Source organism: Filobasidium floriforme (assembly GCF_021052385.1).
Source record: "Filobasidium floriforme strain CBS 6241 chromosome Unknown HD553scaffold_8, whole genome shotgun sequence".
NCBI classification, from domain to species: Eukaryota; Fungi; Basidiomycota; class Tremellomycetes; order Filobasidiales; family Filobasidiaceae; genus Filobasidium; species Filobasidium floriforme.
Window position 1 is genome coordinate 648,706 of NW_025763629.1, and position 13,129 is coordinate 661,834.

General features: G+C 50.8%; 3 protein-coding genes across 3 annotated transcripts; 2 read left to right on the top strand and 1 right to left on the bottom strand.

Moving 5' to 3' along the window:
* HD553DRAFT_323433 (uncharacterized protein) lies at nt 1-3,813 on the bottom strand (the record flags this gene model as incomplete). The annotated part of the gene is made up of 8 exons (XM_046181385.1): nt 1-80; nt 327-756; nt 791-1,149; nt 1,259-1,337; nt 1,418-1,512; nt 1,596-1,661; nt 1,764-1,836; nt 3,337-3,813. 8 exons carry the CDS (start codon nt 3,811-3,813, stop codon nt 1-3), a joined length of 1,659 nt encoding a protein of 552 aa, XP_046037516.1.
* A 718-nt stretch (nt 3,814-4,531) lies between these two features.
* Nucleotides 4,532-6,287, top strand: HD553DRAFT_341324 (uncharacterized protein; the record flags this gene model as incomplete). Its single annotated transcript, XM_046182619.1, has 3 exons — nt 4,532-4,789; nt 4,852-5,313; nt 5,385-6,287. 3 exons carry the CDS (start codon nt 4,532-4,534, stop codon nt 6,285-6,287), a joined length of 1,623 nt encoding a protein of 540 aa, XP_046037517.1.
* A 5,152-nt stretch (nt 6,288-11,439) lies between these two features.
* Nucleotides 11,440-13,106, top strand: HD553DRAFT_369940 (uncharacterized protein; the record flags this gene model as incomplete). Its single annotated transcript, XM_046184158.1, has 3 exons — nt 11,440-11,778; nt 11,849-12,403; nt 12,480-13,106. 3 exons carry the CDS (start codon nt 11,440-11,442, stop codon nt 13,104-13,106), a joined length of 1,521 nt encoding a protein of 506 aa, XP_046037518.1.
* Between the last annotated feature and the right edge of the window lie 23 nt (nt 13,107-13,129).

Genomic DNA, 13,129 nt, shown 5'->3' on the forward strand with positions numbered 1-13,129 from the left:
TCAGGCGGAACTTGGTACACCAACCGTACAACAGCCTATATCGGAAATGGTATTGCCTGAGCCGGCACCAACGTCTATACCTGTAGCAAGCACGAAAGGCCGCAAACGCAAAGCAGTGACATCGGAAAGTGTTCTACAAACAGTCGCACCCGCCCTTCGACGATCTGGGAGACCTCCCAAGGCTTCAAGTAAAGATGTTGCACGAAGTTCAGGCTGAAGTTGTACACATAGACGCCAATCCACTCGTATGATATAAAGAAAGACATATTTGAGAATACAAATTATAAAAAGGCCGTTCAAGACTTAACGAGGAGGCCAAGGATTACCGAACGGGAAGGGAGCGCCGGCAGGTGGTTGGCCACCGAAGTATGTCGGCCAGGCATACTGCTGCCAGGTCGCAGGGAGGTATGGGTTGGGGGCGGGGGGAGCAGGAGGGGCGGGGTTGGCGGGAGGGGCAGGCGGGGCGGTGGTCGAGGTCGAAGCCTCGGCGGTGGTCTCGAGCGTAGCGATATCAGGCTTACGCTCTTTGACCTTGGGAACTTCGACCGCAAAGTTGCACTCGTCGTCCCGATTACGCCAGATGCACCGAACACAACACCCAGGTTCGCCCTCCTTGAACACGCAGACGTGAGCTGGCACCGATGGTCTCCCAAGACCTTGACAGCCTTGGGGTCGTTCAAAAGCGCCCACGCTTTCTGTAACAGTCAAATACGGGCTGATCAGCATACATATTCTCTTTTGATTAGGCTGTACAGGCTGTTCAGGCTGAATCGAACAAAAAGTTACTCACTTCCGCCTTCTTCCAAGCCGTCGGTGCAAACCCAGGCTGTATTGTTGCGGGCAACACGAATGCCCCGCCCCTTCCCCTCGCCGACGTCGCCTTCCCCTTCCTCGGCGACTTCCTGGTATGTGAGACGACCTCGATGTCGTCCTCCTCTTCATCCGACTCGTCCCGAGCCCGCTTCTCGACCTTCTTGCCGACTCGTTTGGAGAGGTTCGCCTTCTCCGTCTCGAGAGCCTTCAGCCTCTCGTTGAGCTCGGCGAGAGGGTCATCGCTCGCCCTCTCCTTCCCTTTGCCTGCCGAAGTGTCCGGCAGCTCCGCGTTCTTGTTGTCGGGGGTCTTGGGGAGGTTGGCGAGGTTGGGATGCTCTTTATTGAAACGAAGTACAAACATATTTGGTAGATGTCAGCTATCGCTCGATGCTGAAAGTGTACAACAGAAGAAGAAGATAGAGATCGAAAACATATATGAACTTACTTCTCTCCCATGCCGCCAACGTGGTCTTCATCAGGCCCCGGAAGCCTGCATCATTCACCCACTCCGATAGTTGTTCGCCCTGAACGCAAAGGCAAAAGACGGAGCAAAAGTTAAAGGTATGCTTACACGTACGAAGCCTAAAAGACCGGAGAGACTTACGACCGCCAACATATCGTTGTCCCTCTTCTTCTTCTCCAGATTCGCGGCCTCCAGCCGCTCCTTAGCTGCCTTCATAACTGCCTTGTTACGAACGGCTAGATAAAACCCAACCCCATATACATCGTTTGTCAGTACATGATAACATCGAACGATAGAAGATAAACGAGCTCAAACTTACCCTGCGACGCAAGGTAGTACGCGTCCCGTACTTCTTGCGTCTGCTCTTCCAGCCAGTCCGGGAAGACTGTCGATTAAATAACAAGGATGTCAGCCTGTCAGCCTGCGTACAGGCTGTGTACGTTTGGTGTACGAAAGTGAAGGTAGTTCTCGTCAAAAGATAACTCACGACGGTCGGCCGGGCATGACGGCAGAGCTGGAGGTTGGGGAGGGGATGTAGGCATCGTTGCGTGTGATGATGTCTAGAAGGTTGACGGTTGGCCTGTTATTTGCTGGAGATCTAGAGAGTACGAAAGTAAAAGGTCGAGATACGAAGGATTGTGTAAGTATGTGGTATATGTCGGATTACTTGTTACCTTCTTGCTTCTTCTCTCCGACACGTCGACGTGTCGAACAAACACGATTTGTTGTTTTTGATCGCTTGCAATTTTTCTTCGATAGAAGATTGATGCCATCAATTCTTTTGTTCGTTCATGGATTTGATTGGTTACAGCCTGTTTTGCCTGCGGTGATCTGATCACGTTGGCTGATTACCAGTTTCTTCTAAGGCTAATAGCGAGTCGTATACCCAAGTACGGAGAGCCAAGTACTGTGTTGTGTCGAACAGTCTGTTGCCAGACTGGCGAAGATGTTGCGTTGGCGGAGGGAAATGATGAAACATGGTAATACGGAAGTCGGGATCCTTGAGTAGAGGGGGTAGGAGCTCATGATATCGTTCTACCTGAACATACGGGTCCGTGTGTTGAGCTATTGTGTTTTGGTCCGCCCTCTGTTGCTCTGATGGCCAATTCAGAACCTGTCGGCGAGCGTCTGCATCTACGTCATCATCATCTTCATTCTCGTCTCCCTCTAAAACCTCATCCGTAAATCCGTTTTCGTCTACGTCTGTAGGGTATAGATCGAGATCCATACCTCTACGTGCAGCCTGTAGGATACCGTCCATCCATGTACGATAGGGTGCCCAACCGCGTGTACCTCTTGTCGCACTGGGATGGTAATTGTGTGCCTGTATGTGTTCGTCAATAGTGATATTGAGAAGAGGGAGGAAACAGTGATGAAGGCAGAATATGTCGATGGGACTGTCGGGATCCAAGTCGTGCTGATATTCGAGCCTGGCAAATGTGCGGGAATACTTCTGGGTAAACTTCTCGCCGACACTTTTCCAATGACGTTCAATGGGCGTGTTACTTGTCGATTTGCCCCGAATGAATGGAGCTTTGACGGTGTCTGTATGCCGAGCCTGATTAGTATACGTGAAGCGTATAATCACAGGCTGACATACCCCGAATAGCTATCATCTGCCGCCAAATGGCATAATTCTCCCCTCCATAATCAACTCGTACTCGTTGAGGCCATCCCCAAGCTTCTGCAGCCTCCGAGAACAGTTGCCCTACTGTCTCAGCCCGATTGTTATCGCTAGCTCGCATGAAGACACACACACGACTGTAGCCATCAACGCCTCCGTGTATAACAAACTTCCATCTGATGAGTTTGTGTTGTCCGTCGATGTGCCAAAGGGAGTTAGGAAAGGGGACTTTGTACACTCTGCGAGCCTGCAGCACAGCTCTGCGTAGGTTTGTTGAAGTAGGATTGAGTTCCCGTACAAGCTCCCTAACTTGTTCGCGGGTAACATGTACCCCTTGTCCGTTCAGATGACCCTGTATAGTACGGTAACCCAGCATTTCACCATCCTGCGAAGACTGATGATTGATTATCAGCTCGCGGAGGTTGTCTTCACTGACAAGGTGTTTAGCCTGCCGTTTTGTTATGGGCTGGATCATCCGTCTTCGCCGTATAACAGTCGATCGTGAGCAGCCTAGATGTTGACCGATCTCAGTGTCGGTAAACCCAGCCTTAGTTAACTGCTCCAAGGCATCTGTGTCTACGTCAAGGACGTAACCACCCCGTTCTAAAGGTTGCATGGGAGCCCGATTGATAAACGAAGTCGGTTGACGGAGAAGTGCTTGATAGCATGCGTGTATCTCATCTCGTAGAGCTATCGATCCTTGAATATGATTACGGCTGACGTCCAAGGGGAGTTTGCCTTTGACGTTGCTATTAAGCCAGTGGCCAAGGTCGTCGAGAGCATGTAGATATGCTGGTATCTGGCCTGGATCTCTCTCATCGGGCGATTGGGCTAAAAATCGTCTGGCGGGAAGTTGAACGGTTTCGACATGCTCAGCGACCAGCAATTGAAGTTCATAGGTTGTGTCGGCCATGACTACGGAGATACAAGAACTATGTCTGAGGTGGGTAGAGTCAGGCCGACTCAGGCTGATGTAGGCTGACGACAGGCTGATCACTTTTCAGTCTCATAAGGCTGTGTCGGTCGCCAAATAGGATCCCTTTTTGAGTTCATTAGAGAAGTTTTGGGGAGCTTATGTTAGTTTTTTTGCTCGGTGGGGTATTTTGATGGCGCTGGTGTGGTCCGCGCGACGCTAGAGTCGTGGTCCGCGCGTCAATCGGTTGGAACAAACGGCCCAGTATAACCGCCATACGAAATACGATATCAACCGTGTTGCATTCTCTTCCCTTCTTTTGAGGGTCATACGTAACGAAGTAACCGAAAATGATGTCACTTGTCTCAGCTCTCGGCGATCAGTTATCTCCGGGTTTTTTGGGGTGACGAGCCAAATGATATGATCGACGACGGGTTCCCGCTTTCGACTGCTTGTTGCGAAAATCACCATCTCCATGGTCTCGGTGGGAAGGGTGAACACTATCAGAGATCAGCGGAAAAAGAGAAAAGAAGGCCTCATGACAATCCGACCAAGGTAGTTGCTACCTCGACCTTTTAGACCCCTCTGCTCAATCTAAGTCATTCGTTGCATCGATGTGAGTCTAGTCATCATTTTGGTTCCAACCAGACCCAAACACTGGGTCAAAGGCGAGGGCGAGGATTGACGGTCGTTTGCTGCTTCACGCCATCAAGAAAGCATGGATTACGAACATCTTTCTCGAGAAGAGCTTCTGGCCGAGCTCCGAAAAGCGGGTCCACCTATCAGGATCAAGCAAGAGACCGTCGAGACGACTCATGCTTCGGTCAAGACGGAAGCCGACGTGATCGTCCTTGACGCTGATCTAGAAGAGAGTCCTGTTGAAGACGAGTATCACGACGACGTTACCGAGCGCAAACGTAAGCGCGATCCAGATACACCTAAGAAGAAGAAACGGCCTCCTCCTCAACTACGACAAGTGAGTGTCCATCGAGTGTGGCTCTGGTCGTCATCTGACCGTTGCTCATCTCTCGACTCCAGAGCTACTCGCCTAGTCAGTACACTGGGGAAGACTCGTCCTCTCCCGCCCCCGTCGTCCCTCGATCTCGACTTCCCAGGCAGTCTCGCAAAAAGTATTTCGATCCGGATGACTTCTCCACCGATAGTGACACAAACAAATCCCAGTCAGAGACTCCGAGCGATAATCGTCCGCCCAGAGCTGCCAAAGATAAAGCTCGAGACTGTATCATGACGCTCACACAAGTCATCAACGGTCCTGACTGGAACAATGCGGCCGTTTCTTCTCCGACCTCGGCCACGGAAGAGCATCTTGAGCCCTCAGACCTTGAGCCCACTCCTACGGCCTCGCTGCACGCCAAACTTACCAAGCTTCCAAGGTTCATCCAAAATTCGACCTGTCCTGAAAACCTTGTGACTGCGGTGAGGAGTGCGTTTCAGAAGGTCGTCGATGACTTTCCCGATCACATCACCAAGAGCGAGAGGGTGAGAATGGACACGCTTCACGAGCTAGTACACAACATATGTATGCTGATCCGAGGATACTCTAATTGCAGAACCTTGCCGCGTCCGTCGCCGTCTCCGAAATTAAACTTCTCGCAGGGGATCACCAATGCAAGTACTGCTTTCAAAAAAGCAATCAGCAAAACAACGCAAAGGGACCAAAACCCCCTCCCGAAATGCAACGTATCCCTTGTTTATCTTTGGGAGAAGGTCGACCTTGCATTCCCTGCGCTGTTCTGAAGCAAGGTTGTAGTTTCACTGAGGAACGAAGGAAGGCGGATCCGAAGCCACCGGCGGTTCCTTCCGCGCAGTCGAGGCTTCAGCTCGAACCGCGCAACGATGCGCCTCGTGCCTCCCTCACTCCAACTGCTTCGACATCTGGCTCTCGCACAAGTCAGACCGGTACCATCCCCACCAACGCTACCCTCACGGACGCTACTCTAACCGATGCTGCCTCTAGTAACACTACTCCTACCGACACTACTCCTACCGACACTACTCCTACCGACACTACTCCTACCGACACTACTCCTACCGACACTACTCCTACCGACACTACTCCTACCGACGCCAATCCTACCCATACTACTCCTACCCATACTGCTCCTACCCCCACTACTCTTACCGACGCTGCCCCTACCGCCACTACTACTGCCGTGAAAACCGGCGTCATTATCAATGAACCCGCTCAGGCTGGGCCAAGCTCCGCAATCGCTCGCGCAACAGCTCCTCAGAACTCTGTCTGCGCAGAGGAAGTCACTTGGCTCAAGAAGCGCCTTGTTCGGAAGATGGGGGAATCGTGCGAGTTCTTCAATAGAAGCCTCGAAGCGATTCATCCGGGTGGAAGATTGGGTGATGCTGTTGAAGACACCTTGAAGGAGATGGCCCGGGAGCTTCAGGAGCGCCTTCGAGACACGGAAGAACTTTTGAAGGAAGTCAAAAAGGGTAGATCGTAAGATCGTCGAGGGCACCGAAGCACAGTACGGGACAATTCCAGTTTGAGAACCCTTGACGTCAGTATAGCTTGTGAACATATATCGCGACATGTCAGCTTCGAATCCTATGTAATAAGATACCATATGAGCCGACTCCCCAAACCACATATCGCAAGGCACTTGGCGTTGTTCAAGTTCGAAGGTCGACGGGACGCCTTGGGCGCGAAGTATCACGAAGCACAGGGTGCGAGCGAAGATCTGGAATGCGGCCCCGGCACACACGTCATTCCCTCTGGAATCTATGCCGTTGTTTCGGGAATGTCTGTACCTGAAACATGTAGGAATGCAAACAAACATTGCCTTGCCCGTTTTGCCTATCGGCCGATGCGCGACAGAACTAGTGTTGCCAAACGAGTATATTCGTAATCGTATTCATATTCGTTTGATGATGACATCTGATATTCGTATTCGTACTCGTAATCTACCCACGATTACGAGTATTGTATTCGTATTCAGTGAATATATACTCGAGTATATTCATACCAGGTTGGGTTCCAAAAAGCATTGATTTGGCGCGCATGATGAACCGTGTTTCACAATGACATAAACGGAGCTCAACAAACTGCTTCAATATCCTTCATCAAACATAACCCTTGAGCATCCCAGATCTTGAGTGACGTCTGCTTGAGGACCATCTCTGGCTGCATTGCCTTCCGCCTGTGCCCCAATGTGTTACCCGATTGTGAAAACAATCGCTCGACACTGGTGGAAGATGCACGTATAGCTAGGAGGTCTCGAGCTACCCTTGTCAATGGTTGTAAGCGAGAATTGGAGAGAGATTGACGCCTCCAATAAGCTTCGATAGGCTCATTCCTTAGCATGGATTGACCAGGAACTCTGGTTGGTTTTGGCTTGGTGTCGTGGTTGACAGGCTGTTGAGCATTGAATTCGTTCCAAGCATCCTTGATTTCATCTCCGCTAGAAGTCCCAACATCCTGACTAGAGTGTGCCAATTCGAATGGGTTGCTTTCGAGCAGGTCAAGCATGTCATCTTGCGTATCCATTTGGTAATCTTGTGACCCCTCAGGCGTGCCGCCAGATGCCTCGTAGCTGCCAGCTCGTCTCAAGATCCAAGCAACCACCTCCTCCGTTCTGGTACGAGGATTTGAAAGGTCATTGGCTTCCGCCAATTTGCTAAAGCCCCTCTCCCGCATGTATGGATTGAGGATAGTAGCTGCGCATATCCAGTCGTTCTGCAGCATGATGCGCAGATACTTCTGCAATTTCGTAATGGCCATACGGAATGAGCTCCTGCGGTCTGGTGCTGATGTCAACATGCCAGCTTGCAGAGTCTGGATGAGCACGCTCAGATCCACCAGGACCCGATGAATATTGACCTCGACTTTTGAGTATCGCTTGGTCAAGCCTTGAAAAGAGGCGAGCGGTAACTTGAGGGTTTCAAGGGCCTGAAAGACGTCCCGTCCAAGCATGGGACATCCATCCTCGCCAAACATACGACTGTATGCTATAACAGTTTCCTTCAATAGTAGGATCCGGCAAATAGCCTCATATGTAGAGTTCCAACGAGTCCGGACATCGGCAAGAGGGAGCAAACCTCTTCGCAGATCGGGTTGCTTTGCCTGCAGGATCTTGTGAAATTCTTCACGACGGCTTGGGCTTGCCAACACAAACTTGGCAAAGTTGTGCACCTTTCCGACTGGAGATTTGTTGTAGGCCTCTCGTCTGACTTTGTCCTCTTGTGAAATCTATTAAATTGATACTGGGTCAATATCCTTTTGCTGTGGATTAGACGTCGGACCAGAAATTACTGCGTACCATGTTTGATGGTGTCCTAGTAACTGGTTCTTCCTCCTCGCTGTGTTCCCCCTCATCAGAGGCCAGCTCAATAACATCTCCTTCATCCGTTTCCATCTGAGCTGAACGATCAACCAATGCTCTGGTCGAGGACACCCCAACGACTCGTATGCTTGGCACAGATGCATCCACACTCTCAGGGTAATCATCGGTTGAAAGGGTACCTGTGAGATGGGGTTTCAGTCCCAACGATGTGGCATCTGTTTTCATGCACGATTGCTCACCCTCATTTTTCAAGAAGTCCTGTGCGGCTAGGTTCAGAATGTGACACATGCACCCGATTATGTGTGATCCATCCAGTGAGTACAGCTCCTCTGCTTCAAGGCGGCCAGCAAGGTGAATGGCTGCAGCTTTATTGGTGGACGCGTTGTCCCCAGTGCCTGGGCCAAGTCGGTTGGCAACACCAATAGTGCTGAACACAGACAGTAGACCGTTGGCTAGTCTCACCGCAGAGTGCTTGCCTTTGAGATGCATGAACCTGAGTAAGATCTCTTGCAGCTCAAAGTTTGCATTCATCCACGATGCGTAGATCCCAATATAGCAGTTGCGGCAGGAACTATCTGTCCAGCTGTCGTGTGCATAATGGATGAAGGTGTCTTTGCTGGCAGCAAGCACCGTGTGATCCACCTTTGTCTTGACAAGTTCGTATGAACTTTTGATCATGTTGCTGATAGTTGTCCGGCCGGGAATAGACGCGCCTTCATGGCAGTATTGAATGAGATCTTTGAATGACTGTGAGTCAACCAGCGAGAAGGGTAGAGACTCCACCGATATCATCCTCAATATTTTGGCCTTCAGGGTCTTGTCCGACCATGGTGTTTGCAAGAACCCTGAGCTTGGGCTGATCGTGAGCTGATTGCTCTGCGACTTGAGATATTTGTCACGATTTGATGGAACCAGCCCTGGATGCTTGTTCGCAACAGCAGTGGCTAGACCGGGGCAGACTGCCTGATGCTTGATCAAGTTCGTTGTGGTTTTAGCCACTAATCCTTCCTTCCGCCGAGATGGAGGACATCCTTTGCAGAGGTATCGGCAGTTTCCCTCCAAGTCATAAACCTTGTCGTAATAGAGGTATACAACAGCGGATGTGCTTCCAGTGCTAGGCGTAGGAGTTCTGCTTTGAGTTGCAGGTATCGATTCCTTTTCGCTTGCCTTTTGGCTTCGCTTCGACAAGGCTACAGGATAGTCCTGGAATACGTCCTCATCTCCATGGCGGATGGCATGCTCCTCTTCACTGCTCAGATCAGCTTGACTCTGATCCTTTGGTCAGCATATCTGATCGTACAGGAAGAGGGATGAATGGCAGAACTCACTCTTTGCCTTTTCCTATAGCGTGCGGTCTTTCCCTTCTTTGTGTTGGCCGCTTGACTGCTAAACGGCAACACACTCCTGGTAGAACCTTGGGTTGAGAATATACTTTCAACACCTTGACTAGCCAAGTCATCTCCCTGCTCGTCACTACTGATGACCTGGTAGCCTTGCTCCATGCCCTTGCTCGATCGGACATGTTCTGTGGGGACTGTCCGTGCAAACGGTACAGCATTCCGGTCAATCCTTGGGCTGGGTGACCGGGTTGATCTTCTGATAGCAGATGGGGTGGATAGGCCAGGGACTGCCAAGGGCAGGTTTGTACTAGCAGCTGGATTGAGGGCATGACTGTAAAGCCCATTAGTAGCATGATCGCCTACAGGTGGGACGTGGAGAAACTCACATTCGTTCCAACTCCTGCATCAACGATGTAGCCCACCCGTCCAAAAGACCTGTCTCGGCTCCAGCATTTAGGAGTTTGGCCAGTTCAGTACGGAAGTCCTTGATGACCAGATTCAACTGGTCCCCTCGAATCCAGATACCCCAACCAGGAAAGGTTCTCAATCCGAAGCAATCATCCATGGCTTCGTTGATGACCCCAGCTGGCCCGAGAGCCTCCTCCTTTGTCCAATCGAATCGAAGGGAGTAGGTGGGTACAGGTCCAGTATAGTCTCCTGTAGGCTGCTTAGCTTGGATCCACTTCTCAAAGGGAACTAACCGGTCTGAAGGTATGCTAGCTGCCCAGGACACTATCCGGTCATGATCTGGGGAGTGGTCTTCGTTGACCTGACTTGCAGAAAGGTGTAATCTGATTGTCCCAGCAGTAGACATGACTATGATTTATATTCTCAGTTGTGTTATAAAAAAGGTGTGAAGTTGTGTCTGATCTGCAAGCCATATGTTAGTATTTACATGTTGTCGTGAGTTTGAATTCACAGGCCTACCAAGCCTATGTGACCCACGTCTCAAGTCCTGCATCGGAGGGAAGTAGGGCAAGCCTAGTGCTATAAGCTTGTGCAAACAGGTCTCAACAAGACTTTCCTTTTAGTATAGTGGATTACGGTGCATAATGTTGACGGTTAGGTCAGTCAGGTCAGGTCATGAGTTCGACTCACGGCGCAGCCTGCTTTTCCAGAGTTTTGCCCTTTTCAATTCTATTTTACAGGATCCGCAACGGGCTTCTAGGTTTCCGCACCTAAGGTCCTAGCAACCACCGTGAACAGATGCCGGCTTAACAGCTACTTCTGGGTGGTTGAGCGCTGATTCTTTTTGTTATTCTTTTTGATTGAATGAGTGTCTGCCTATCTCCCACACCGCCCTGCAACACCGCCCTGCAACACTCTACATCACACTTTTTGATGATTATATACTCGATTATACTCGCACATGTAATCGTATTCGTACTCATAATCGTGATCAAGAAAATCAAGGTATTCGTATTCGTACTCATATTCGCAAATGATTACGAGTACGATTATATACTCGTGATACTCGTAATTGTTGGCAGCACTAGACAGAACAGGACTCGCGCTGGCTTTACGTTCTGCGTGCAACTATTGACCACTTCCTGGCCAATAATGATACTTGGTCCTGCCTGTAGGGAAAAGTATTCAGGAAGATCGAAGGCTATAGAACATCCGATCTTCGGACAATCGGGGGGACGTTGATCCTTTGTCTCAGATCTTACCGACGATGACCCTCCTTTGAGCTTTTGGGGGTGACGAGCCAAATGATACGCGATCGCGTCAGGTGAAATTAGGGTTTCATCGTTGTTGCTATGTAGTTGTTGTTGTCATCGTCATCGCGTCTTCCTTATTTCGTACTCGCCCAATATATCGATTGAGGTATATAGGGAACAAAGATCCAAGAACCTTTCCTGAACGACTACGCGAACTTGCCGTCTTGGTTCTCGTCTTACTAAACGCGAACCCTCAGTATCAGTTGAATTGTGGTGAGTAGCTTGTCACGCTGTTACTATCTTGCGCATTACATGATCCACTTATACACGCAACGTCATTCCCAGCTAGATACGATGGACTTCAGAAACTGTTCTAGAGAAGAGCTTGTGGCCATGCTGTCTTCGCAGCGGGTCAAAGTGAAAACAGAACAGGCCGAAACGGACGCCACACCTGTCAAGCTGGAGAAGGATTCTCCGAGAAAGGCTTCTCGTAGCGAATCGTGCGGTAGCACAGTGATTGTGCTCGACACCGACAGCGATGATGATACAAGCGGCAATCGCGAGGACGATAACAATGTCGCGACCGATCGCAAAAGAAAACGCGATCCCGACACTCCCCGAAAAAAGAGGCCACCGCCTCAATTACGCGAGGTATATCTTGACTGACTGGGACATTCCTGTCAAATCGAGAAGCTAATCTCTGCCTCTTTATGATGCACAGCACACCTCTAGTCAAAGTCCGGAAGACATCTCGACCTCTCCACCCCCTACCTATCCTCAACCTCTCATGAAACCGCGCCAGAGATTGGTCGATCCGGACGGCGACTTTGCATCGGACGGGCATCCCGACGACGACCGATCCGAGTCTGACGAGGGGACCTTCGTTCCATCCGGGAGGCCGAAGTACCAGGCCGACAGCTCCGAGTCTGATACCGCAGATCTCGCCCCGGCCAGGAGATCTCGAAAGGCTAAGGACAAAGCGGAGAGCTCTATCCGAACGTTGATCAAAGTCACAAGTGCTTCGACCTGGCGCAACGCCGAGGTCCCGGAAGGCACTGCGAACGGCATACAGACTCCCGATGAGGTTTGCGTTGACGAGCAATCGGACTCCAGCCAGGAAGAACACACCACTGGAGAGATCCACGAGATGGCAGTGGCGAAGCTCCCGAGGTGGATTGAGCGATTGGCTCCTGGACAAGATCCGGTGTCTGTAGTGAGACGCGCCTTTGAGAAGGTCGCCGATGAATCATGGGATCGCATGGCGTCGCCAGAACAGGTTCGTACAGAATCTCGATACAAGCAGCGCATTCCTGTGCCAAGCTGATCTGCACTATTATTGATCCCGATCGCAGCGGGTTTACAATATGGTACTCAACCCCAAACTCAAGGTGTTCACAGGGGCCCATCAATGTGGCTGGTGCATCAAAAAAAGGCAGTACGCCGATCAACAGAGATCTGGAATGGAAAGAGTTCCCTGTCTATCTACAGGAGACGGATCGCCGTGTATCCCATGTTCTCTGCGCAAGCAACGCTGTAGTTTCAAAACCGGCGGAAGGTCTACTAATAAGGTAGCTTTGAAGCCCGCAGGAGGTTCCGGAGCTCAGGATATCCTTACTCCAAAGCCGCACGCGCACGGAGGTCTGGTTCTTCCTGCTTCCACCTCGACTTCAGCGTCTCGCAATGAATTCCCCGTCGCCGCACGCGTTACAGTCCCGCGGGCATTGTCGCATATCCCGTCGGCCCAAGCTGGCCTGCAGAGCGGGTCGACAGATGAGGTCAATCGTTCAAGGAGGAAGTTCACCCGCAAATTAAAGTCATCGATCGAATTTCTCGGCGAGAACCTCCGTGAGATCCATCCGGACACTGGACCAGCCGCTGCCGACCTGCTTGACACCCTGCAAGAGGTGCGCGACGAGCTTGTTGAGCGTCTCGGGGATACGGACGATCTCCTCAAGCATATCGGAAACATGAAAATATAGATTATTAGACGACGATCAAGATG